The sequence below is a fragment of the Sorex fumeus genome, unplaced genomic scaffold, assembly GCF_029834395.1.
Source record: "Sorex fumeus unplaced genomic scaffold, SorFum_2.1 ptg000151l, whole genome shotgun sequence".
Lineage (NCBI taxonomy): Eukaryota > Metazoa > Chordata > Mammalia > Eulipotyphla > Soricidae > Sorex > Sorex fumeus.
Genome location: NW_026606208.1, coordinates 103,590 through 128,976, shown reverse-complemented (window position 1 = coordinate 128,976; position 25,387 = coordinate 103,590). Strand labels below are relative to the sequence as shown.

Sequence of the window (25,387 nt, the reverse complement as noted above, 5' to 3'; positions counted from 1 at the left end):
CCGCGTGCAAGGCAAGAACCCTACCTGCTGTATTATTGCTCCAATCCCTCAGGGTATTTTAATTTAATATAATTTGTCTTTTTGGGTCACATCCAGTGGTGCTCACGGATTACTCCTGGCTGCACACACAGGAATCACTTCTGGTGGTGCATGGGGACCATATGGGCTACTGGGGATCAATTCTCTGGGTCGCCACATGCAAGGGACGTGCCCTACCTGCCGAATTATCAGCCACCTCGGCACATTTTTTTTTTTTTAATGTTGGTTTGTACTTTCTTTATTTTTTTTGCTTTTTGGGTCACACCCGGCGATGCTCAGGGGTTACTCCTGGCTCATGCACTCAGGAATTGCTCCTGGCAGTGCTCAGGGGACCATATGGGGTGCTGGGGATCGAACCTGTGTCGGCCATGTTGGCTGCGTGCAAGGCAAACGCCCTACCCGCTGTGCTATCGCTCCAGCCCCACCTCGGCACATTTTTAAATGAGCTCCTCAGCCCTATCAGAATGCAGACCTGACACCAGAGTGGCATACCGAATCCCATCTGCTGGGAACCTTGGTCTGAGAGTCTCCTATGAGAGCCCAAATCCCACAGCTATTCCATTTGTAAGACAGTGTTAAATCAGAGTGGGTTTATGGTGCAATATTACTAATTAATTCAGATATATATCTTCCAAACTCAGTTTCATTGGCAGAAAAAAAGTACAAGCATGCAACTGAAAAAAATAAATCAAACAACACCGGGGTGGAAAAAACAGTTATCAAGTAAGCATCCAGCCATGTTTCTACTAATCTCAGTCTTATATTAACTAGTCTTGTTCTCTAGAAAGAAAACTTGGTGTGGTTTACATAAGGCAAGAATCATCGATTTGACTATGTGCCTTTAAAGGCATGTGCCAGTAACTGACCATAAACCCTCAAAATCTTTCCTCCAATGATGGTTGTAATTGTCAGTTCCTTCATGCCTTGGAGCATTCTGGATCACAATGTTTGAAGAAGCGTGTGTTAACCTTACCTTGCACAGGGAGCAGGCCTGGAAGGGCTGGACCAGAGAACCCCACCGCAATGTTTGGAGCAAGAGAGGCACAAACTCAGCTGGGAAGTGAGGGGTAGAAAGAGGAAGAATGAGTCAGACTGCAGAGAAAGAAATGAGACAAGCTGGAGCTGAGATAATGGTAAGGAGCCAAAGAAAATGTTAAAGTTTAAAGCTGAATTTTATTGAATTAGATATTTTCTGTAGAAAAACACTTAGAGAAAAGCCACCTATGATTTCTCGAAACAAACTGTTTTCTAGAAGAAATGAAACAAACAAAAGCCAGTTGATTAGGCAACAGAGTAATAAAACTACTTCAATGAAATATTTCCACATGTCCCTTCCACAGAGCCTCCAAAGGTATCTTCCAAAGTTTAATGCAAACTGGGATGGTACTGCAATGTTAATTCCACATCAAATTATTCTAAATTATCTCATCGAAAATGAATGAATACTCACAGGCACCTGGACAAGCACCCAGCACATAGGAAATGCTATGGAAGTGTCTGTCACTAACAAATCTTTAAATGAGTGCATTTTAAAATGAGCTGTTCAACCCTATCAGAAATGCAGACCCCACACCAGAGCGACACCTCAAGTCCCATCTGCTGGGAGCCTTGGCCTTAGAGTCTCCTGTGAGGGCCCAAATCCCAAAGCTATTCCATTTATAAGGCAGTGTAAATCAGAGTGGGTTTATGGTGGAATATTATCAATTAATTCAGTTACATGTCTTAAACTCAGTTATTTTAACCTCATTAATTCAGATATATATCTTAAACTGGTCATGATTTTCACCTTCGCAACACATCTGAATTGTTGAATGGACAGTGCTTACTGGTCTTGGGCACTCTATGACCTACAGAGTCAAGTCCACGTTCTTTGGTCTGGCATACAAAGCATTGATGTGTGACTATGGTCTATGCCTCTGTCTTCTGCTGCAGAAAAAGGGTCCTCGATGGGCACATGTCCCTGCCATCACGTAGGGCAGCCACTGGCACCCCAGCCCTCAGCAACCACCCCTGAATGTGGGCTGCCTTTGAAATTCATGTAGTAGGACACTTTGCTGGTTCTGGGTCCTCTGTGGGAATCTGTCTAGTTACCTAGGAAAGTTCAGTGACAGCATGGCAAAACCCCACAGGGAAGGAGGGGGAAGAGAGATACTGTCTCTCCTGGCAACTGGTCCTAGTTACTAAGACTACCACAAGAATGGGCGACCCCCACCACACCCCACCCCACCCGACTGGTAAGTTTTTCTTTTGAGTCATACCCAGTAATGCTCAGAGGTTATTACTCCTGACTCTGCGCTCAGAGATCACTCCTAGAGGTGCCAAGGAAATCATATGGGAGGCTGGGGATCAAACCTGGGTTGGCAGCATATAAGGCAAGTGCCTTACCCACTGAACCATCTCTCTGGCCCCTACGCCATTTTCCTATGGGGGGGGGGCCCACAGCCATGTCCTTTAAGCTACCCCATGGCTTCAAAGAACTTCCGCCTCTTGTGTAAGGCTCAGAACTCTCCAATCTATACTTCTCCTTAGTGTTCCAGCTGCCTGGATGACTGCCTGCTGCAGAGCTACGCCCAGAGGGGACAGAAATACCTCAAGTGGGTTAGGTGCCAGCCTGGTGCTCATTTATACTCTGACCTTCGCTTAGGATCCTGCACTCTCAAGTTCAACCCAGTGAATCGTTACCCACCCGGGGGTGGGGGGAGGTGCAGGGTCCAAGGAAGACTTAGCACAGGCACTGTGCCTTTCCCTAGCTCTTTCTTATCCTCTGAACATTATTTCTTTCTAGTTTTTTCGTGATTGGGGATGGTCAGGCACACCTGGCATGCTCAGGGGTTACTCCTGGCTCTGTGCTAGGGGTGTTACTCCTAGCCATGCTTGCAGGACCCACATGAAGTTTGGGATGGAACCTGGGCCCTCTCTAGTTTCATACCATAGGCAAGGTGATGCAGGTTATTACTGATCCCACTCCCTAAAGATCTGATTTTGCTGTCTCTTTTGCATTCTTCTTCATTCTTACTTGGACTATTGCAATAGTTTCTTTTGTCCTAAACAAAGTCATCTGGCTCTATCGGAATAAGATGGTCTTCCCAAGAATCATGTTTCACTTACCCTAAATCAGAAAATGGGAACCTATGGCCCTGCCATTCCCGATGCTACACACAACTCACTTCTCTTCTGCTTGCACTTAGGGTGCCAGGCCCCTCTGTCGAGAAGGCCTCTCTCTCAGATCACCTTTCAAGATCCAGAGCTGCAACTGTCCTGGCATTTTTCTAATTATTAACCCCACAAGGAAAGAGGATCAGCCTCTATGATGTAACACACATTTTCCTTTTTTGTTTACGTATTTATTTGTTCCCATGTTGTCAAAACAAAGATTGTGCCATGGACACTGTCACAGTTCTAGAAATTGGATTTATACTCTCCTTTTTTTTTCAAGCCTCCTTCCTGTTCTAGACTTTCTTTTTCACATATCTCACACCAAACACTTGGTGTCAGTGTTATTCAAATGTTTTATAAAAACTGTCAAATTAAATTGTCTGAAAGCCAGGAGTAGATACTATAAGAGTTATATACAATTACATGTGTTGAGGACACATGTTAGAGTTTCACTTACCCAAAGGCTGATCAGCTGTTCGTTCTTTATTATCTATAAAACGACAAAAATGCAAAAAAGTGAAGTTATTTATATTATTATCAGGTTAGTGGTACATGGAAACAAAGAACAAAAACACCAGTAACATTAAAGACAGAAAGCAGTTACTTTTTTGAGTTTTTGATTTTTGGGGTGCTGGGGTTCAACTGAGGGTGTCAAACAGTCAAGCATGCATTCTAGCCCTGGCTCTGTAGCCCAGAATGTAGCTTCAACTTGTTAACTTATGATATGAAGGTGTTCATTCATCATTTTCATTCATTCATCATCCTGTTAATCGTCGATTGCCTCGAGCAGGCCCCAGTAACGTCTCTTTCATCCTAGCCCTGAGATTATATTCAAGGCTTTTTAGGAGAATGAGACCCATCATTGTTACTGGTATTTGGCATATTTGGTGCGCCACGGGGAGTTTGCCAGACTCTGCCCTGTGGGCAGGCTATATTCGATAGCCTGCAAGTTTGTCCAGAGTAGGAATGAGATAATGAGATATCATTATCTCATTGAAGGTGTTCAACTTCTTAAAATATAAAACAAAAAAATAAACATTTACTTATTTAGTGATAGTTGCTGCTGTTGTTGTTGCAAGGACCAGACCTACCTATGCAGAGGATCGGAGAGACACACTGAATGGTGTTTAAGAGAGGGGGGTACGTGGCAAGATTAAATAAAGGGTTTCATACATGTAACACCTGTGCTCTACCATTTGAACTGTATACTGACCCCAAGGTTTTCTGGGGCTGAGGATGTAGCTCAGCAATGGAGCACTTGTTTCACCAAAGTGGGGTTGGGGTAGGGTGGGGGAGGAGGCAGGGGTGGAGAAGAGATTCTGGATTCTTTTTTTGTGGGGATTCCCAAGCAGTGCTCAGGACGTTCAGGGGTCCCACCAGTGATTCTCAGTCAGTTGGGTTGTCAACTCAGTGCAAGTTCAGAGGATATGGTGATGCTGCTTGGACCTTGCGGTGCCAGGGAAACCTGGGCTATCCCAGGGGTACTAGGGACCTGCAGCAAGCACTTCACCCAGCAATGCTTGTGGGGTGTGGTGCTGGGTCTGGTGCATGCCAGATCTATCGATAGTGGGAGGGAGATAAGTACAGCAGGAAAGGGACCGACCTTGCTTGCAGCTGACCTGGGTTCAATTACTGGCAACACGTATGGGTCTCCTGAGCACCATTGAGAATGATCCCTGTGATGCCCATGAACTGACTCTGGTGCCAGATAAGCTCATTCACTGGCCATGACAAGATTACTAAGAGATTACTAAAATGAGCCAGAGACTCATTAATAGATCTCAAAAGAGATCAACAAGTGGAAGAATTTCTCCCAGACCCAGTGCAAGGCTGAGTGGGGCTTGTGAACCCAGTGCCCGCCCAAACAGAGTCCTGGCTGCCCAAAACCTCTACATTCCATAATTGCCGCCATGCTCCTGGTCAGACCCCACTGCTTGGACAAGCCTCATTCAGAAATTAATCTAAATTAATTAACACCTCAGATATGCAGGTGTTGTGACTGAAATCTCCAGACTTCCACAGAGCTGGGGATGGGCTACCTCTCTACATCTCCCTGTACTTTCAGAAGCCCTGGCAGTCAAGCACATTGAAAAATTTAATTCCAGTTGTACCGCCCATTAAAAATTTTGGACACCCTGGAGTATGCAGGTGCATTTGCAGCTGTGCAACATCTCAAACTCTACAACACTGATAAACCAGGAGCAGCATACCAGATTGGATGGATGTAATGTAGAAGGCAACAAATTTCAATTAACAAAATATAAACACTGGAGGTTCAACCTGTAACATCATCTTAATAATCTTATACAAGCGCTTAATGGCTCCATGATGAGACACAACTTTTAGCAAATTATTTATAATAGGACTGTAAAATATATTACTGAGGGCCCGCTATAGGGGAAGGCTTAAAGGGTGGTTGGGAAAATTGGAAATAATGGTGGTGGGAAGGTGGGATTGGTGTTGGAATAGTGAATTTCTAAAACTAAACTGATGGCTTAATATATATATATATACATAAAACTTTATATATATACACACACACATTCATATGTAGCACTGTCGCACTTTGTCTATACACACACACACACATATGTAGCACTATCCTCTCGTTGTTCATCCATTTGCTCTACTGGGCACCAGTAACATCTCCATTGTGAAACTTGTTACTGGTTTTGGCATATCGCATACACCACAGGAAGCTTGCCAGGCTCTGCTGTGCGGGCAGGATACTCTCAGTAGCTTGCTGGGCTCTCTGAGAGGGACAGAGAAATCGAACCTGGGTTGGCCGAGTGCAAGGCAAATGCCCTACCCACTGTGCTATCACTCCAGCCCCCCCATATATATATATATGAATATATATATGAATGATCTCTGAGCACAAAGTCAGGAATAAGCCCTGAGCACTGCCAGACATGGCAGTACAATGGTTAAGGCACAGGGCTGGTACATGGTTGACTCCAATTTCAATTCCAGTCCTATGTGGTCCCCCTAAGCATCACCAAATGTGGCCCTGGAGACCCCAGCAGCATAGGTGAGTCCTGGGGACTCCCAGCACCATGGTGAGCCCAAGGAATCCTGGGACACTGTGGCAGCAGCACCACACCCTCAGATCTCCACAGGAACCTCTGGTCCATTTGGCCAAGAATGACTGGCAGGGGCTCTGGGCCTCCGAAACATCTCTTGGGACACCTTCCCCCAATAAACCTAATTAAAGTTTCTTTAAATTGCTGTATTTAATAACTAATCAAAAACAAATATAAAACTAATGTTTACTTACCAGGATGCCCAAGATTATGTAATTCATCTAAAAAAACAAGGAAAAATAGATTAGCTTTAAGTAATCAAACTGGCAATTTAGGACAGATTATGGGAGTAATCAAAGAAGTGGGGTTTGTGCAATTAAATCATAGTATTATTAAATAAATAAATCATAGTGCTTTATCAGTTAGAACTTTTAAATGTCTTAGATAAGAAGCAATGCAAATTATTGAATGGGCAGTAATGCTGCTATAGATAAATACAAAGCTTCTGTGCTATTATGGCTTTCACAAATTAATTAAAAGCTAAATAAGCTCTTTTCCAATATGTTCCAAGTTTTAGGTATTCTGACTAATTTTGGAACAAAACTTATCAAGAGAACTTCCTGTGGCCTAAACTATAAATTTCTTGAAACAAACACTCTCAAACAACCTTCTGAAAAACCTTTCTTATTTTTGAACCTTTGGAGACTTATAGAACTACTTTGATCAGTGTCCAGAGCTCATCAGTACCGGGGTACCCAGACCTGGCGTCCCGTACGTGGAACATCTCTCACAAAATCCCTTCTATCTTGGGTACTTCATTACTCCTCTTTCTGCGAGTGTCGTGTTCCTGTGACCGTTTCCAGATTTGTTTTATTCTGATGAACCCAGCAGCTCTGAGGATTAATTGTGGGTATTTTGTGGACCTTCAGTTGGGATCTGGCTGATGATTTTCTCATGGTTCGACTGGTGGGCTGTGCCCCTGGAGGGATGCTCATTCAGATTTTTTTTTTTGGCTTTTTGGGTCATACCTGGTGATGCTCAGTGGTTACTCCTGGCTCTGCACTCAGGAATTACTACTGGTGGTGCTTGGGGGACCATATGGGATGTAGGGGATCGAACTCAGGTCAGCTGCTGTACTAGCACTCTGGACCCTCGCTCTCAGAATTCTTAACTTCTCCTTCCAGCTAAAGAGCAGATGAAACCATTGAGGCCAATGTCCATGACATGGCAGCCATTCATTTCCACTTTTATAAATTTAAGGAAGATGGAAACCAACACAATGAATCGTAAGTCGTGGGCTCCTCCTACAATGCCAACACTGGAAGCCTCTCTTGTACGTGATACAAAGAGCACAGCAGTAGGAGCAGCTGCTGCCCATGCTGTGTGCAACTTTCCCCTTTGGTGGCCCAGGCCTGTGCCCATGTCTATCCCCTTGCAAAGAAGGTGCCTTCATACCACCTGATAGTTGGATTCTTTTGTCATATTCTGCATTCCATCCCAGCATGCCCCTCCTCTGATCCTCCACTATATGCTTTCTTTCAAAGGTACAGACACTTATACACCATGACAATGGTTGTAATGAATGGTTTCACAGGCTCAGAAAATCCCCTGAGTTTCCTGTATTCAACTCCTGGCCTGTCCCTGTCCCAATCAAATCTTTCATAGAATATATATGTTAAAATGAAAAACAACAACAACAACAAAAACCAAAAGCATTGTATTCCAACAAGTTTTAAAAAAGATAATGTAGGACACTTCCCAATATATCTCAATTTACCAATTATAAAGCATCTCAACTTTTTTGTTTGTTGTTTTAGTTTTGGCCTAACACCAAGCTGTGCTCAGGTCTTACTCCTGCCTCTGTCCTCAAGGATTGCTCCTGGTGAGGCTCAAGGACCATATATGGTGCAATGATTAAACAGGAATTGGCCACATGCAAGGAAGGCAAGTGCTTTAACCCCTGTACGACCGCTCCGGACCGAAATATCTCAACTTTGTAGACATTTTTTTAAAGAAAAATTGAAAAAAAAAAAGGGAGGGGGGAGAAAGTTGGATCTAGATATTCCAAGTGAAATTTTTGAAGAAGTTTCACAGTAGGATTTTCACCTCTGAGTGGACATTTTTTTTTTTGAAAATTGCCATTTAATAGCGTACAGCAAAAATCAAAGGGGAAATCATGCAGATGAGACAGTAGAGAAAGGTGGTGATTGGCATGCAGTGTTCTGAAACCCCAAAACCTATTTTGATAGGTCCCTGCTGTTAGGACATTTTAAAAATCATGCATTCAGGAGAAATGGGAATAAGAGAAGGAAAGGAAGTTTGATTAGGATTTCTTTGCACAGCATGCCCCAGAACTCCTTTAAGCTGATGCTCTTGTTTACAACTTCGGAATGGAATGAAAACACCAATTACATACAGCATTCCCAAGTAGCACCACAGAGGTCTGAAGAAAGAAGAACCAGGAAACACGGTTTTAGCATTTTCTTATTTTACCCAGTTAGAACCTGAGGTTATAAAGGTGTTCTATTGAGGCAGAAACTGAAAAAATACTTTGCTCTCTTCATTTATAATTTGCAAAAATGTGACATCACACAATGGGAAAATAATTTAACATTAAGTAAAAAGCTTTGATCAATAAAAAAACTAAAGCTTATATTGAAATAGTTTCTGTTTTCTTTTTATATGTTTTGATAAAGGCGACTCAGTAGATTATAGCCATGTAGCTTCAAAAATTAGTCTTTTCTAAATTTATATTAAGGGAGATTACGTAATATTTTAAAATACATGTGTTAGACAATAAATCTGTCCTGAGTCTATATATAAGAGGTATCTTTTCATGACCAGGGACAGATAATCTAAACACTCAGGAGAAATATCATCTAACACTGTGCAGGAGCTATTCTTAAAATCAAACCGAAAATTAGTTGCTTTAATAGATGGCAGTTTCACTGCGTCTATGACAGTTCACACACCCTCCAAGACTCAGACATGCCATCCTTCCTTTCATGAGAACCATTTCTGAGAGCTAGTATTTTTTCTGTCACTGCCTGCGGTTGTCAGAGCTCTCCACCAATCTCAAGAAGAATCGACATGCAGGATAGTTGGCTTTAACCAAAGGGTTACAATACCTTCGGTGCATTCCACTGCCTCATTTGTTCTTCCTTGTTCCAAAGGAAACAAATGTGAACACGTTGTAATTCACAATCTTAGGAAGCCATCAAGCAAACAGAAACAAACAGCACAAAAAATACCAGGCCCTAGCTACAATGCAGAGCTTAAGGAGAATCAACACCCATGTATTCATACATTGGGATGGCTAATGCATAATCATTCTTTCATTGACACATCTATGATGCCAGCTTTTAAAATATGTTTTTCCCTGAAATCAAGATTTTTATAGCTAAAGTTTTAGGTACTTTTTAATTTATCCTAAGATATTGTTGTTGCTTTGGGGCCACACCTGGCAGTGAGTGGGACCAGTCATGGCTCAGTGATTGTGGGACCATTGTGTCCTCAGGGGATCAAACCCAGAATGCAAAGCATTCACTCCAACCCTTTGGGCTGCCTTTCCAGTCCTAAATGTTTAAAATAAATGAGTAAAATCAAAGATAATAAAAAAGATCTAAAATTTTTAAAAGCTGTTTTGGGATTTTTTTTGCTCTTTGTCTATGGACTTATGAATTTAGCGTATATTCACTCAACTACATACTCTAAATCCTTGTACCATCACAGCACTAAACAGAACAGGGAAAAAACAACTTCAGTCAACTTCAATTGCTGACATATTTCCTTTTATAAGTCAGACTTTGTCAGAACAAGTGTGATTACTCACCTATGGTGATTTCCACCTTCCTGCTGTCTCGACTCTCCCGATCATTATATACATGACACCAGTAGGTTCCCTGATGCTCCAAATCCACATATGGCACCTGTGACATTATCAGAGCACACACACATATCTTCAGGTTTCATTTCAACTGGCTTGGAAGTAAACTTGTAATTTTGTGTTCTAAAAATACTCTACAAAACAACATTTCTGAAGGTACATGGTCATTCTAAAAATATTTGCATTCATCAGGTTTAATAGTAGCATTGGTACTAATCCTTTTGACAGTTTATGGATAAGCTCTTAGATGTCAGTATTTTGTTCTAGCAATTTTGCAAATATAAGAATCAAATGATATTAAACAAATTGACATAAACACACTGGAAACATTAAAATAGTAACAAGAATATAAAGTTTTAACAGTCACCTGAATCTTCCATTGTACTATTTTACATATGAACACACATAGGTAAAACCAGCTTCCTACCATATACAGCTTTTTGGTCTCATGTATTAACGGTGACTCATTCTTGAACCATTGATAGTGAGGTATGGGGCTTCCAACAGCTACACACTGTAGTAGCAAGGGGCTGCCAGGCATCAGCTTTTGGGACTTAGGTTCCACACAGATCTGCAATCTTGATTCAGAGACACCATCCCAACTTCCTTGATAAAAAAAAAAAGAATATCATTAAACATGAAGAGATCTTTAAGTTAGTGTTTCCTTTTACTTTTAAAATAGATATTTTATTTAAAATATTTTATATTTTACTTTTAAAATAGATATTGTCATCTTTGTCATTAAAAACATGCCACAAAGAATCTTTCTTAATAAAAAAATTAGAGGTATTTATCATTTATTTGTTTTTACAAAATGATTATAACACCGTGATTTACCAATACAGTGATTTACCAATTTGATTTACCAATTCGGAATATAGTTGTTTCAGGCATTCAATGTTCCAACATCAATCCCACCACCAGTGTGACATTCCCCCCACCAAGACTGTCCCCTTGCCGGCACAAACAAATTTACTTCATATTGCTTGTTATAGATGGAAATATGAAAAAATTAGATGAGTAAGAGTCAATTAATGATCATTGTTATATCTCACAATCCACCAAGAATCTTTTTTTTTGCTTTTTAGGGTCACACCTAGTGATGCTCAGGGGTTACTCCTGGCTCTAAACTCAGGAATTACTCCTGGTGGTGCTTGGGGGACCATATTGGATGCCAGGGATTGAACCCGGGTCAGCCGCGTGCAAGGCAAACGCCCTACCTGCTATACTACTGCTCCAGCCCCACCACCAAGAATCTTTAAAAGCATCTCCTAAACTATATGCCATGAAGCTATCATCCTCCAAGCAATGAAGAAAGAAAGTCTGTATAAAGGGCCAATAAAAGCACAGTGGGTAAACACACTTGATTTTCATGCAGCAGACTTGGGTTTGATCTCTGGAACCCCAAATGATCTGTTGAGCACCACCAGGACTGATCCCTGTGCTCAGAGCCAGGAAGCCCTGAGCACCACTGTGTGAACCTCACCCCACTTCTCCAGAAAAATACCCAAACAAAAAAATCAAAGTATTATTGTGCTCAATGAATGAAGAGTAGACAATAGCTCAAGGAGTTCACAAACAATTTGGTTGCAGAAAGTTTTGGGCGCAAATGAGACATTCACATTCAAGACCTGCTGTGTGATATAACCCAGTTGTTCCCAAACTTTTTTTTTTTTGGTTCCCAAACTTTTTAAGCCTTTGGACTTCACCAATCCACAGCACTGATTGTGGACTGGTGACTTAATCTGACTTATTAAAATAGGATATTTTATAATAAGAACTGAATAAATACACCTGCTATTACTAGCAGTTCTCCGCATGAAGGATATCAGAAGCATTACTTATTAAACATTCATTTACAATTCTCTACATTTCATGACAGAGAACAGGCTTGTCAATAATATGCAATACTAAGTCTCAATTACAGAGTTAGTGTCTGGCACAATACAGATGATCAATGAGTCTGATATCATTGTTTCTGTCACTGTCCTCCTGTTGTTCATTGATTTACTCGAGCGGGCCCAGTAACATCTCCATCGTGAGACTTGTTATTTCTGTGTTTGGCATATTGAATATATCATGGGTAGCTTGCCTGACTTTGCTGTGCAGGCGAGATGTTCTTGATAGCTTGCCGGGTTCTCCAAGAGGAGTGGAGGAATTGAACCTGGCTCAGCCAGGCCTGCTGACCGCAAGGCAAACACCCTACATCTGTGCTATCGCTCCAGCCCCTGATATCATGGTAAATAAAGCTTATTGCATGTATAGAACTTGCAGGCTATCGAATATAGCCTGCCCACAGGGCAGAGTCTGGCAAACTCCCGGTGGCGTACCAAATATGCCAAATACCAGTAACAATGATGGTCTCATTCTCCTAAAGAGCCTTGAATATAATCTCAGGGTTAGGATGAAAGAGACGTTACTGGGGCCTGCTCGAGGCAATCGACGAATAACAGGATGATGAAATGAAATGAAATGAATGTATAGAAATATTCTAGGAAGATACAACACACTCTGCAATACAACCACTATTGTATTGGAGACTATTAGATATAGACAAAGGTAAGCTGTGCAAGAAGAGTGGCAGACAGACTGGCTCTGTCTTCAAAAACTCCAAAACTCTGCTTCTTGTTCTGCCTGGCAGAATGAATAAGGATCCTGACTAGGTCTAACTCTAACAGACAGATGAAGGCTATTCTTCAGAGTAGACTGAATTTCTTCATGATCAATACTAATCACTTGACTAAAAAGATAGATGAGGGCTGAAAACATGGTTTAGTGTTAAGAGTATCTGCCTAGGGGGTATGGTGCCGCCAGCAGGTCAGTCTACACCTGTGAAGTGAGTGCATCAGCAGCCTGATGGTGCCTTCAGACTTCCAGATACCCCAAAATTGCTGCTGTGCCTTTGGCCAGATCCCAAAAACTTGGGGCAAAGTTTACCAAGAAAGTAAACGACCAAAAGTTAGGTATGTGGTAAACACACCCACAAACCACCTCAGGCTCAGCTATGTAATTGGAGGCATGGCCTCTCTGATTCCTGATTGAACTGCTTAATGGCCATGATTCCAGACTCAGAAACAAATCTTGAAACCCAGAGGCTTTTGGCAGAAATGCGTCCAGTCCCTGCAGTAGGTTACGGGTGCTGGGCCAACCAAGGTGGGAATAGGTTTTGTGCCTTGGCCTGTTCCCTCTGGCGGCCTGATGGTCGCCATCTTCCAGAGGCCACTGGACAGTCAGGTTTGGGCCCGCAGTGACGAGACACGCAGGGCCTCACGGGATGTCGGTGGAGCCAGTCCTGTCCTCCCCACCCCAACGAGACCCCAAGTCATCGCCCACAAACGGCCTCTCTGGCTCCTGATCAAGCTGCTTAACGGCCATGATCTCAGAGACTCAGAAACAAAATCTCGAAGCCCAGCGATTTTTGGCAGAAATGCGTTGAACCCCACAGTAGGTTACTATTGCCGGGCCACTCCAGGGGGGAAAGGGTGTTGTCCCTCCGCCTGCTTCCCCCTGGCGGCTCGGTGGCCGTCATCCTTCAGAGGACATTGGACAGTCAGGTTTGGGCCCACAGTGACGAGACATTTTGGGCCTCACAGGATGGGGGTGGAGCTGGTCCTGTCCTCCCCACCCCAACGAGACCCCAAGTCATCGCTCATGAACGGCCTTTTTGGCTCCTGATCAAGCTGCTTCATGGCCATGATCCCAGAGACTCAGGAACCCAGCAGGTTTTGGCAGAAATTCCTGCAGATTTAAGTGTTAAAATTTTGGAATTTCAAAATCGCGCGGCCACTACTGCAGCCATGTGACATCATGTTATTCATAACCAGCAACAGAAAACAAATTGTCTACTGTTGCCTTTTCAGAAGACCTGAGTGTTGGGGTAAAATCTCAAATAATAATGGTGGGTCTGGTGTCAAAATATTGAATGTGATCAAAGTAGAGAGAGAGTAATGTAGAAATCGTCTGCCCCACAGGTAGGGGGAGGGTGCGGGGATGGGGGTATACTGGGGTTGTTGGGGGTAGAGAATGGGCATTGGTAAAGGTACGGGTGTTTCATTGTATGACCGAGACTTAGACCTGAAAGCTTTGTAACTGCTCTCACGGTGATTCAATAAATAAAATTATAAAAAATTTAAAAAAAAGTAAGGTGGAGTTCATGCACAATTTAATCAGCTAACCAGTGGCTGAATAAATAGCAGTACTCCTACATTAAAAAAAAAAAAGAGTATCTGCCTAACAGGGGCATGAGGCCCTGGGTTCAATTCCTGGCCCACCGAAAAACACAAATGGATGACAGAAAGAAAACTAGTGGCTGAAATTTACTGCATGAAAGATACATACATACATACACTGTTCAATCTTCCATGTTGACATCCACTTTATGGAGTTCTTTTACCAAAATGATTTTTTATAGGTAATAATTTGGGAGAATTATAGGTGCTGGAGAGATAGTACAGTTGACAAGGCTTGCCTTGCATGTGGCTGACTTAGGTTCCATCCCCGGCATCCCCTATATGTAGTTCCTGAGCTCACTAGGATTGATTCCTCGATGCAGAACCAGGAGTAACCCCTGAGTACCACCCACTGGGTGTGACCCAAAATCAAAGTATCAAACAAAAAAATCAATTATAAACTAACTTTTTCTCTTCGAAAGTCAGGGACCACAATATTTCAATACACGAGAAAAGGCAAGATTTAGCAGATCCAGACTGAGAAGGGTTCTGTGAGGCCTGTACATATGTGCTAAATATGTATGTGTGTAAGTATATATGTATACATATACCTATGTATGTGGAAAGCTCCAGTAAATAATAACAGAAGGGTTAGTATATACCTGGCCAGAAAGAGGATCAAAGCAAAGTTGGATAAAATCTTAGTAACTGATGACTTTATAAAAAAGTACATATGACAGATTCTGCTATTTTTTTTTTGGAGGGCCACACCTGGTAGTGGGATACACCTGGCTCTGTGCTCAGGGATCTCTCCTGGAGAGGCATGGGGGAGCATACAGGGTTCCAGGGATCAAACCCGGGTCAGTCATGCACAAGGCAAACACCCTACCCTCTGTATTATCCATCCAGCCCCTAGCTTTTGGTGTTTTTGGACACTTTGGAATTAATTAAAAAATAAAGGCATAATAAAAGACAGGCAATTCCCACTCCACTTATTATTACTTACTTTGGAAGCTTCCTGTTACTTCTGTGGGCTCACAGACATCAAGCTGAGACCACTGGCTGAATTCGAAGGTAAAATGATTATTAACTCTACAGACATAAAAGCCGGCATCTTTTACATGTACAGTAGTAAAAATAAGTTCAGATGCATTTCCATTGGGAATCTGTGAAAGAACCAACAGCAGAATATAAGCGACTCAGCCACCAAGCATGCTTTAGCAGATGTACCCTGCGAAGTGCCAGACTGGGGGGCTCTGAAAACAGTGCTGTTTTTTCCCATGTCCTAAAGTACTTCCTACTTAAAAAATAAGCACTTTGAGTTACATTATCCTGAAAATTCGTTTGCAGCTCCCTTGATATGTGCACTCTCGGCCCTCTTCCCTTTGGAGAAGGCCATGCTCACATTTGAATATGTACCACACACAGTCTCTCATTCTCTCACCCTTCATATTTCTCTAAGCAAAACCATTTACTTCAGTAAAAAGAAATAAACACTGGGGCTAAAGATACAGTACACAGGGCAGGGCACTTGCCTTACATGCAGTTGATCCAGGTTCAAACCCCTATAACCCCTATGGTCCCCTGAGTCCTGCCAGGAAGCGGTCCCTGAGTACAGAGCCAGGAGTAAGTCTGAGTACTGCCGGGTGTGGCACCATCACCTACATGGCTACCTTCCTCAAATCAGGACTCACTCCATCAACCATCGACCTCAGTTTTATCATTATTTCTCTGCCAAAAGGCAGTGACTATGGCCAGTTACTACTCCCTGGCAGAGAGCACAGACACGTGCATTTTGACATGCATGAGCCTCCCGGCTGGATCCCAAAGTAAAAAAAAACAAAAACCACCAGTCATTTCTGGTTAACAAATCAAAGCAGATGAACTAGCAAAAAACACAAGAAAAACATGGAGAAAAAGGGGCAGGGGTGAGTGCGGATGGGGAGGAGTCATTTGGACAGAGGGATGGCACTGCAACTTCAAGTGGGTGTGGTGAGTCATACATACAGGGAGTATGGAGCTGCACTCCTGAAACTTTACCGGACTGTAAACCAATAAAATCTGATTAGAAACAAATCATTACTTGCTATTCAAATCAGTTCATCTGCCCTATCATCCAGAAAGAGCAAATAAACTGTGCGGTCACACAGAGACTGCTGCTGCATGTGACAAGTCTGTGATCAATATGTTGAGAAAAAAAAAAAGATAAGCAAGAAAAAAAGATAATACATTCTTCATGATCACTTCTGTGTAAAGTTCTCCAAAACACAAACTAATGTCAGCAGACCAGTGACCAATTGGAGAAATCAGATCAGTGGTTTTTGGGGAAGAGAGGGGAGAAGAAGACATTGCAAGGAGATGATAACTATGGCCATTATTTTTATTATAATGATGGCGATGTCACTTTGCAGCTTCTGGTTAATTTCAAGTGTAATAACGGTTGTATATGTATGTCAGAACTCATCGAGGGTGAGGGCTCAGTGATAGAACACTTGCCTCACATGTGTGAGGCTCCGAGTTAAATGCCAGCCATCTGCCCTGCAATAACAAACGGGGAAAAAAAAATAACCCAAAAAACCCTTCCATCAAAATACACACATGAAATACTTGTAGTTTACTAAATATCAATTATATCTTACCAGAAGCTGTCTTAAATGCAAACATCACAAAATAAAAAAAAAAACAATTCTTAAAATGAAAGCAACTCTACAATTGAGAAAATATGGCAAAAAATTTTGGGAACTGGGAAGGTGGCTCAACAGTAAAGTCTAAAACCTAGGTTTAATCCTGTCAAAACAATACACACACACACACACACACACACACACACACACATTCACCTCTTGAAAACCCAGCCTGTCTACTGAATTCACACACACACACACACACACACACAAACACACACATACACATTCATCTCTTGAAAACCTAGTCTATTGAATTCACTCACTCACACAGATACACGCACATCCTCTTGAAAGCCTAGCCTATTTCCTGAATTCACACAGACACAGATAGACAGACAAACAGACAGACGCACAGACACACACACACACACACACACACACACACACACACACACACACACACACACACATACTCCACCTCTTGAAAGTCTACTGAATTCTCACAGCCCCAATATCAAAGCTCAGATGGCTAACCCAGGAAGCCAAGGTTCCAACACAGGTCTGCTGGCACCAGAACCTAAGTACGATCTCTCTTCATTTACAGCTGCTCTGACTTACTGGCTTGTAAAGAAGAGACATGAACACTTCTTATAAGGCACAGGGTGAGCCTGTTCAAAGAAAGAGCTAATCTCAAAATAGTTCTGTTTGCTGGTTTTGGTGCTATACGTTGTGGTGCCCAGGGCTGCTCAAGATTTGTTGCGTGGGGGGTTGCTCCTTGTGTCTGGGGGACCATCCAGTGCCAGGCACTGAAGCAGGGATTCCTAAATGCACACTAGCCTTTGAGTCTGAGAATGTTCCCAGTTTACAAAAGAAGGCTTGAGTCAAATTAAGAAGAAAACTTATGAGTTACTTGACTGGCAGGCTGAAGATTGAGGAAATTCCAGGTACAGGGAAGGGCACAGTGGAGATAAAGGAAGAATCAGAACAGAAAGTGTCAGTGGGATGCAGATGGACCAGCCAAACCAGTGGGAAATTCCAATGGCAAAGTGGCTCAGAGAGGGCTTCAGAAAAAAAGAACCCCAATCAGCCATTTTTAATGATTTGGGGAGGGGTTGGTGCAGAACATAATCCTTCCATAAGCAGAATAAACGGCCTTTTCCATTAAACTGAATTTTAACTCAGTCAGCCACAGTACACTAAACTTTGGTTGCCCTGATTTTTGGGCCACACCCAGTGGTACTCAAGGGCTACTCCCACTGTCTGGGGTGCTGGGGATCAAACCTGCATGCAGAGAATACACTTAGCCCCTTAAACCCTGTTCTCCCATCTAGTCCAGTAGTCAATACCCTCTTATGACATATACTATGATAATACATATAATATATACATAGTACAGTTATCTGGAAGGCTTAAGATAAAATCACATTAGCCATCTATGCTGCTTTGAAATCTTTTAATTAAAGATTCTGGTTGGTGCATAATTTTTCTGTTTTGTTTTATTCTTATTTTGGGACATACCCAGAAATGCTCAGGGGTTACACCTGGTTTTGTACTCAGAAATTACTTCTGGTGATGCTCAGGGGACCATATGGGATGCAGGGAGAGCAAACACCTTGACCACTGCACTATCTCTTTCGCCCCTGCTATAAAGAATCTTACACAGATTTGCTAGAAGGTTCTGGTGATGCGTCATACTTGTCAACATGGTTGCTCCAACTAATCCCTATTTTTATCTTGTTTTTTTTTGGGGGGGGGGCGCACCTGTCAGTGCTCAGGATTTACTTCCTGGCTCTGCCCTCAGGGATTCCTTCTAGTGGGCAGAGAGGACCATATGCGGTGCCAGGGTTCAAACCCAGGTTGGTCATATCCCAGGCAAATATTCTAGCCACTATACTATCACTCAGACCCCCCTCTTTTGAGAGTAAAAAACTGGTTCCAGTATTGCTCACAAAAATGCCTCGGTAAGAATTTTTCGGGAATTATTTTACCAAAATAACATTAGATATCTCAATATAACATTGATAATAGCAGTCAGCTCTTTTAGAAAAATTTCTAATAGCACTGAGGACAATAACATTACTTTTCTATCATTCTCTCTTGTGACAGAGAAATTAAAAGACATTAAAAATTACCTCCTTATTCATTTTGAACCATTGATATTGCACAAAAGGATGTCCAGTTGCCCGGCAACACAATTTCACAAACTGTCCAGCCAAGACTGCCTTTGATTCTGGGTTTACAGTGATCTTTAATCCTTTGGGGGGGAAAAAAAAGTTAAATTAAGTAAAAATGAGGTATTTTCTGTGTTTCTATTTCTGAAATAAACAACAAAAATGGCATGTTGGAAATAACCTGCATATCCATCTTGTTATTAACATCCCCCTGCCCCTGCCATCCCCCACCATCCCACCCGCTTTACATTTTCTCCATTAGTGGGAGTTCGTGAGTTCCAGGTATAATAAACCGGGAGGAGAGAAGGAAACCTGTGGGCAGAAGCCTTTGATCGACTCATTACTCCCCGTATCTCATTACTTCCCCACATATGGGGGAGAAAATGATGTGCCGCCCTTCAGTTCTCGGCCTGACAGGAAAAACTTTTGACATAAGACTTCAAGAAAGGAGAGTGGGAGACTGGGCTGGGGGATTGTTGCTAAGCTATTGTCTGAATTGGTGGGTTTACAGATTTTTATAAGTGTGGCTGACAGGGGTACCCTGAATTTAACCAAGCCTCACTGGCACTTGACCCAGCTATGGTGAACCTGTGTCCTGGAGAAACCTACGAATCTCTGTCCATCCTGTGATTCGAGCCACTACAGCCCTCTGCCTTCTCTACCCTCGCTGTCCTCCCTTCCCGGCCCGCTTCCGGCTCCTGCCACCTGGGCCTCTCTTTCTTCTGGAAGCCAAGCCATGCTCTGCATTTCCACTTGCCACACAGCTCAGATGGAGCTGCCCCCAGGCTCCTTTTCTTCTCACACCTGAGGTCTCAGGCGTCCCCTGGGAAAGGACTCAAATGAGCTGGCCTCCTTCTCCCCCTCCACCCCCCAAGTTCACCATCATTTTCACCCTGCTGTGTAATCCTCACTGCACAAATCCTGTTTCTTACTTGGCCTCACCCACTGAAATAGGAGCTAGAGAACAAGACCCTTAATTGCCAGTTTCCTTAGCGTTCAACACCTATTGACTGAGTAAATAAGTACAGTAATAGTAAGATCACAGCAGTGGTAAGTTACTGTATTACATGTGCTGTATTACATGTGCCAGACATTTTGATCTCTAACCTTCAAAATAACCAGCAAGGTTAGATATTAATCAGCACGCTGAGTTCAGTCATCTGCGGAAGGCCACCCCAACTGCCTTGGGTAAACTACTGAGTCTCTCTGACAACCCCTCTGCCCCCACTATAGGTGGAAGAACTAGAATGCAAACTAGGGTCTTCCTCATGCTACTGCTATTCCAGCAGTCTTTTTTCATCCACCTTTACTGAGGTGAGGAGGGTGAGTTGAGTTTCCCTCCCCACCCCAAGCAGAGCCCCGGCAGCTGAAGACCTCCGGTTCCAGCCACAGCCATGCTTAAGACCTCTCTCCACACATTCAGACGAGCCTCACGCATGAAGGAACCGGCAGAGAAACCTAGATGTGCGGGACCCAGGACGTAGATCTCCAAGCCTGCTTGGATTGGCACTGGGGCCTCCTCCACCCAGATCCCCCATCTTCCAGTATGTAGGCGTTACACCCACCAACTGCCCCCAGCACCATGTAATCCCATCAACAGCCCAGAGACTATAAAACCCTGCTTCCAGAAACGCGGGGCCATGACATCTTATTATCCAGTTCTTACTCTGGAAAACCTGGCAGGCTACCAAAAGTATCCTGCCCACACGGCAGAGCCTGGCAAATTCCCCATGGTATATTTAATATGCCAAAAACCAGTAACAATCACGGGTCTCATTCTCCTGACCCTGATAGAGTCTGGAATGTGGCACTTTTTAAAATCTCAGGGCTAGGATGAAGGAGACGTTACTGGGGCCTGCTCGAGGCAATAGATGAACAATAGGATGACAGTGATACAGTGATTACTGATTAGAAACACAAATCCATTGCATGCCGGTACTGATTAGGGTAACTAAGTTAGCTATACATCCCCACCCCACACACTCATATTTTGGAGCAATTTTCCCAGGGTCCTCTCACCTGTCAGACCAGGGAGTCTCTCACATAATGGGGGGGGGGGCAGCAACAGGTCATTCTATGTGCTTGGGCCATGCTTATATATGGACCACAGCAAATATCCTTTATACGTAACCAAGAAGACAAGAGACGAGGAGGAAATGAAAGGGCTTTCTCCAGAGAGGGCCTTATGCAAAGGAATGAGACCTTAGTGAAAAAGGTCTTCTTGAAAATATCCTTCCTCTGTGAGTTGAGTAAATGAGTAAATGCTGGGGTCACTCACAGTGGTATCTGCGGGTCCCTGCGCTGTTGGGGGTCAAACCCAAGCCTCTGGCCAGCAAAGCCTGTGCTCAGCCTACTGAGTTATCTCTCTGGCCCAGTAAATGCTGTCTAATATCCATGCAGACACATAGCTTCTAGATCTGGACTAAAAACGTTCATCACTAGCATTCAGCAAGCAAGTAAACATGCATGTTTACAACTTACTACTTTAGAGACTGAGAAGTGACAGGCACCAGGTGATCTGGAAACCACCCTGGGTGAGTAGTAAAGAGCAGAGTCGAAACTCCTCTCATGCTTTCACCGCACGCTTCCTTCCTCCCACACAGCACTGGGCTGCAGGGAACTATGGCCAACTTGAATCACCACATGTGCAGGGTGAGGGAGGATATGGGGGCCTGTGCCATGGAGGGCGCACACACAAAGGAAAGTTCTGTGTGAGAGGCTGAATGCATGGCTTCCTGGCAAAGAAGCCTGTTTTTAGATAACATCAGCCAAGAAGTCAAAGAGGTGATGACTTCCTGTAAACAGGGGAGAGCTTGATTAGGGACAGGAGGATCAGGCTTTCAGGACACACCTAAGGGGATCAATAGACAACTGATGTTGAACCATAGGACAGGAATCCTGCAGGAATCACAGGACAGACAAATTAGGGTGAGGCTAACTTGACAAAATGACTCAGCATCTCTCCCTGACAAGGCACAAACATGGTGATGTAATTCAGTTTTGCCAGGAATAGATCTATTGCATACATACAAATGCATCTTTTTGCGGGGAAAGGAGCGGGAGGGGGGAGGTTGTCTCCCAAGCATTGTTCAGGAGGTCTAGGGATTCTGACTGGAAATTCTCTGCCAATCAGGCCAGTGGCTTCATGCAAGGGCGTGAGAATGTGGTGCTACTTGTCCCTGTAGGGTAGGGATTACCCAGGCACTCCCAGTGTGCTGGGGACTCCAGGGCCATACCCAGAGACGCAAAGGGGATTCAGGGCTGCATCCAAGCAATGGTAAGTGGAACAAGAGGTATCAGTGATCAAATTGTGGTTGACACATGCAAGGCATGTGCTTTCATTTACCTTGAACAATATCTCCAGCCCCTGTACCCATTTTTCAAAGACCATGAACCAACAATCTTTTTCTATCAATTCCTACCTAAATCAGAAGTTCCCAAACTTGGGGCCAGTGAGAGAGTACAGCAGGTAAGGTGTTTGCCTTGCACATGGCTGACATGGGCTCAAGTATGATCAGACTCAGGTATGATCCCTGGCACTTCATACGCAGCACTGCATATGGTTCCTGGAGCACCACTAGGAGTGATCCCCAAGTGCAGATCCAGGAGTGAACCCTGAATACAACCTGGTTTGGCTCCAAAACCAACTAACAAACAAATCCCAGAGTTACCTGGCCTGCAATCTCCTACACACACACACACACACACACACACACACCCCTACCACTCTACTTTCTTTAAGCAAACACAGAGGCACTTCCTCCCCATTGCACCAGAGGCGACTGAAGGCCCTGGGTAGGGGGTAAAGGGTGGTATCCCCTGTTCTGGGTAAGATGGACCTAAAATTCTCTCTTGAGGTTATTTGAAATATGTCTAAGTTTTCACTTCAAAGCCCTCGATGCCATTACAGAATACCGATTATCTTCTTCCAACAATTCCAGATTGAAGCATGCCTGTGGACACCCCTCACAAGCTAGTCCACTCCACAAGCTAGTCTCCTGGTGTCCTGTTCTGAAGCCCTGAATGGGACCACACACTCTCCCCTCACTTACTGCTCCCTCCTCTCTCTCTCTCTACTGCATCCTGTCATCCTGTCACCTTCCCTATCCACATCAGCTGAGTATTTTTTCTCACTCCTTTGTATTTTCCTTCCAGGAATTTCAGTGGTTTAACATACAAACAAGTCCAAGTAATAAGATAGCATTTGGGTATTTTTCTTGTATGTGGATGGGGAATTCCAGGGATGCTCAGGGATCTGGATGCCACTTGTGGTAATAGACAACTGGGCTGGCCAGTTCAATGCCTGGGCCTGGCAATGTGGTGCTGCTCTGACTCTGCAGTGATTGGGCCCTCCAGGTCCAGCCCCCACCTGCCGTAGTGAATAGGGTAGTATTTGAGGATTTTAAATGGACCAAAAAAAAAAAACAACCCCACCTGAAATCTACCGGTCAAAGATTTTATGAAAATCTTCCAGCATTATAGAAAAGACACTGCCAGTGGGCTCTGGTTCTAACCCTAGGTTGGTCAGCAACCAACAATGACTCTGGTCAAATGGTAAGGTTTTTTTTTTTTTTTTTTGCTTTTTGGGTCACACCCGGCGATGCTCAGGGGTTACTCCTGGCTCATGCACTCAGGAATTGCTCCTGGCGGTGCTCTGGGGACCATATGGGATGCTGGGAATCGAACCTGTGTTGGCCATGTTGGCTGCGTGCAAGGCAAACGCCTTACTCGCTGTGCTATCACTCCAGCCCCCAAATGGTAAGTTTTGACTATCTAAATTTTCACCAAACTGTTTGTGGGTAAAAATTCAATGTTTAGAGTAATGCTGTTCTAAATTTCAAATAAATATTTTTGTTGTTGTTTTTTTGGTCAACCTGGCTGCTTAGGACTTATACTCCTGACTTTGTGCTCAGAGATCACTCCTGGCAGGGCTCAGGGGACCATATGGAATACCAGGGATTAAACCCAGGTTGGGCACATGCAAGGCAGTGCCCTACCTGCTGTACTATCTCTCTGTCCCCTGGTTTTTGGCTGTTGGACTACACCTCATGGTTCAAAGTTCTCAGGGCTTACTACTAGCTCTGTGCTCAGGAGTTACCCCTGGAAACTCTTGGGTAGAAACTGTAGTGCTGAAACAGGGATGAAACCTGGGTTAGCCACATGCAAAAAAAAGTGCCTTTAGCCCTATACTATCTCTGCTGTCCCCTAATACCTGTTTCATATTTATCTGTGTGTGTGTGTGTGTGTGTGTGTGTGTGTGTATGTATACACACATATACATCTCTATATTTTTTTTTTTCCAGTTTGTTTTTGGGGCTGGCAGTGCTCAGGGCTTACTCCTGGCTCTGGGCTCAGGAGTCATTCCTGGTGATGCTTGGGGGACCGCATGGGTGCCAGAGATTGAACCTGGGTTGGCCACATGCAAGGAAAATGCCCCACCTGCTATACTATCACTCTAGCTAGTTTCTCAATGGATACCAATTGAGGCTAATAGGACATGAAACTTCAAAACTTCACAGAACGCTGCATTAGTAGTTTCTACATTAGCAGTTATCTTTTCCGATTATCTCCTCAAATGGGAAAAGGTAACAGGGGCTAACTGTAAAGAAGCCCACCAGACCATCTTACACAGGGGAATGCTGAGGGCAAGGCACTAATCCCAGCATCTGGAGAAGACCAAGCATAGAAGTGCACTTGCCACACAGCTTGCACGGGACTGGATTCATTGCTGGGTTTTCAGAAATCCAACTAGGAAACGTTGCTTAAATATCTCAGGCAGGCCGTTATTCACCAACAAATGTGATCTGTCTCAGTCAAGCCCAGCTTCCTACAGGGAAGTCGTGAAGAATCACAGGCCCTATGTGTGCAGATTCCGAGGGTTGAGGCCTATAACTCATTGGACTCTGCTGACAAGGGTCTGAGGAACTCAGTTCAATGACGAGAGAATGAGACCGAATAGTGCTGACTGGCCAGAGAGGTCCCTTGGCTCCCCGAGCCCTTGGATTCTGTGATGCATGGGAACTGAACACCGAGTGCCCTGGCTTAGGGCTGCATTTGCTGTTCAACTCGTGGCCAATTTTCGCCCAGGAAATTTCTATATGACCCTGGGTATATAGGTACATAAGGTAGATACACATACCAGACAGTTACTGACATGGGGCCAGAGTGCTTGTCTAGCATGCGGCTAATTCACGTTTGATCCCTGGCACCCCATATGGGTGTACCCCTGAGCACCACAGGGAATGAACCCTGGGCATAGAGCCAGAGTAAATACTTAGCACTGCCCGCTGTGGTTCTAAAACAAACAAAACAGACA

The 25,387-nt window shown here is 43.7% G+C and overlaps 1 protein-coding gene across 2 annotated transcripts in view; it reads right to left on the bottom strand.

The window, feature by feature from the left end:
- MALT1 (MALT1 paracaspase) overlaps positions 1–25,387 on the bottom strand; it is a 53,730-nt gene that overhangs the window by 20,276 nt on the left and 8,067 nt on the right. The window contains exons 3-9 of one of the 2 annotated variants that reach the window (XM_056106961.1): positions 19,033–19,154; positions 15,280–15,439; positions 10,532–10,710; positions 10,051–10,147; positions 9,347–9,379; positions 6,473–6,499; positions 3,653–3,685 (exon numbers count right to left, since the gene is read on the bottom strand). In XM_056106961.1, the coding sequence (XP_055962936.1) occupies positions 3,653–3,685; positions 6,473–6,499; positions 9,347–9,379; positions 10,051–10,147; positions 10,532–10,710; positions 15,280–15,439; positions 19,033–19,154 (651 nt within the window). The remainder of the gene's footprint in view (positions 1–3,652; positions 3,686–6,472; positions 6,500–9,346; positions 9,380–10,050; positions 10,148–10,531; positions 10,711–15,279; positions 15,440–19,032; positions 19,155–25,387) is intronic. The other variant, XM_056106962.1, reaches the window with a different exon arrangement.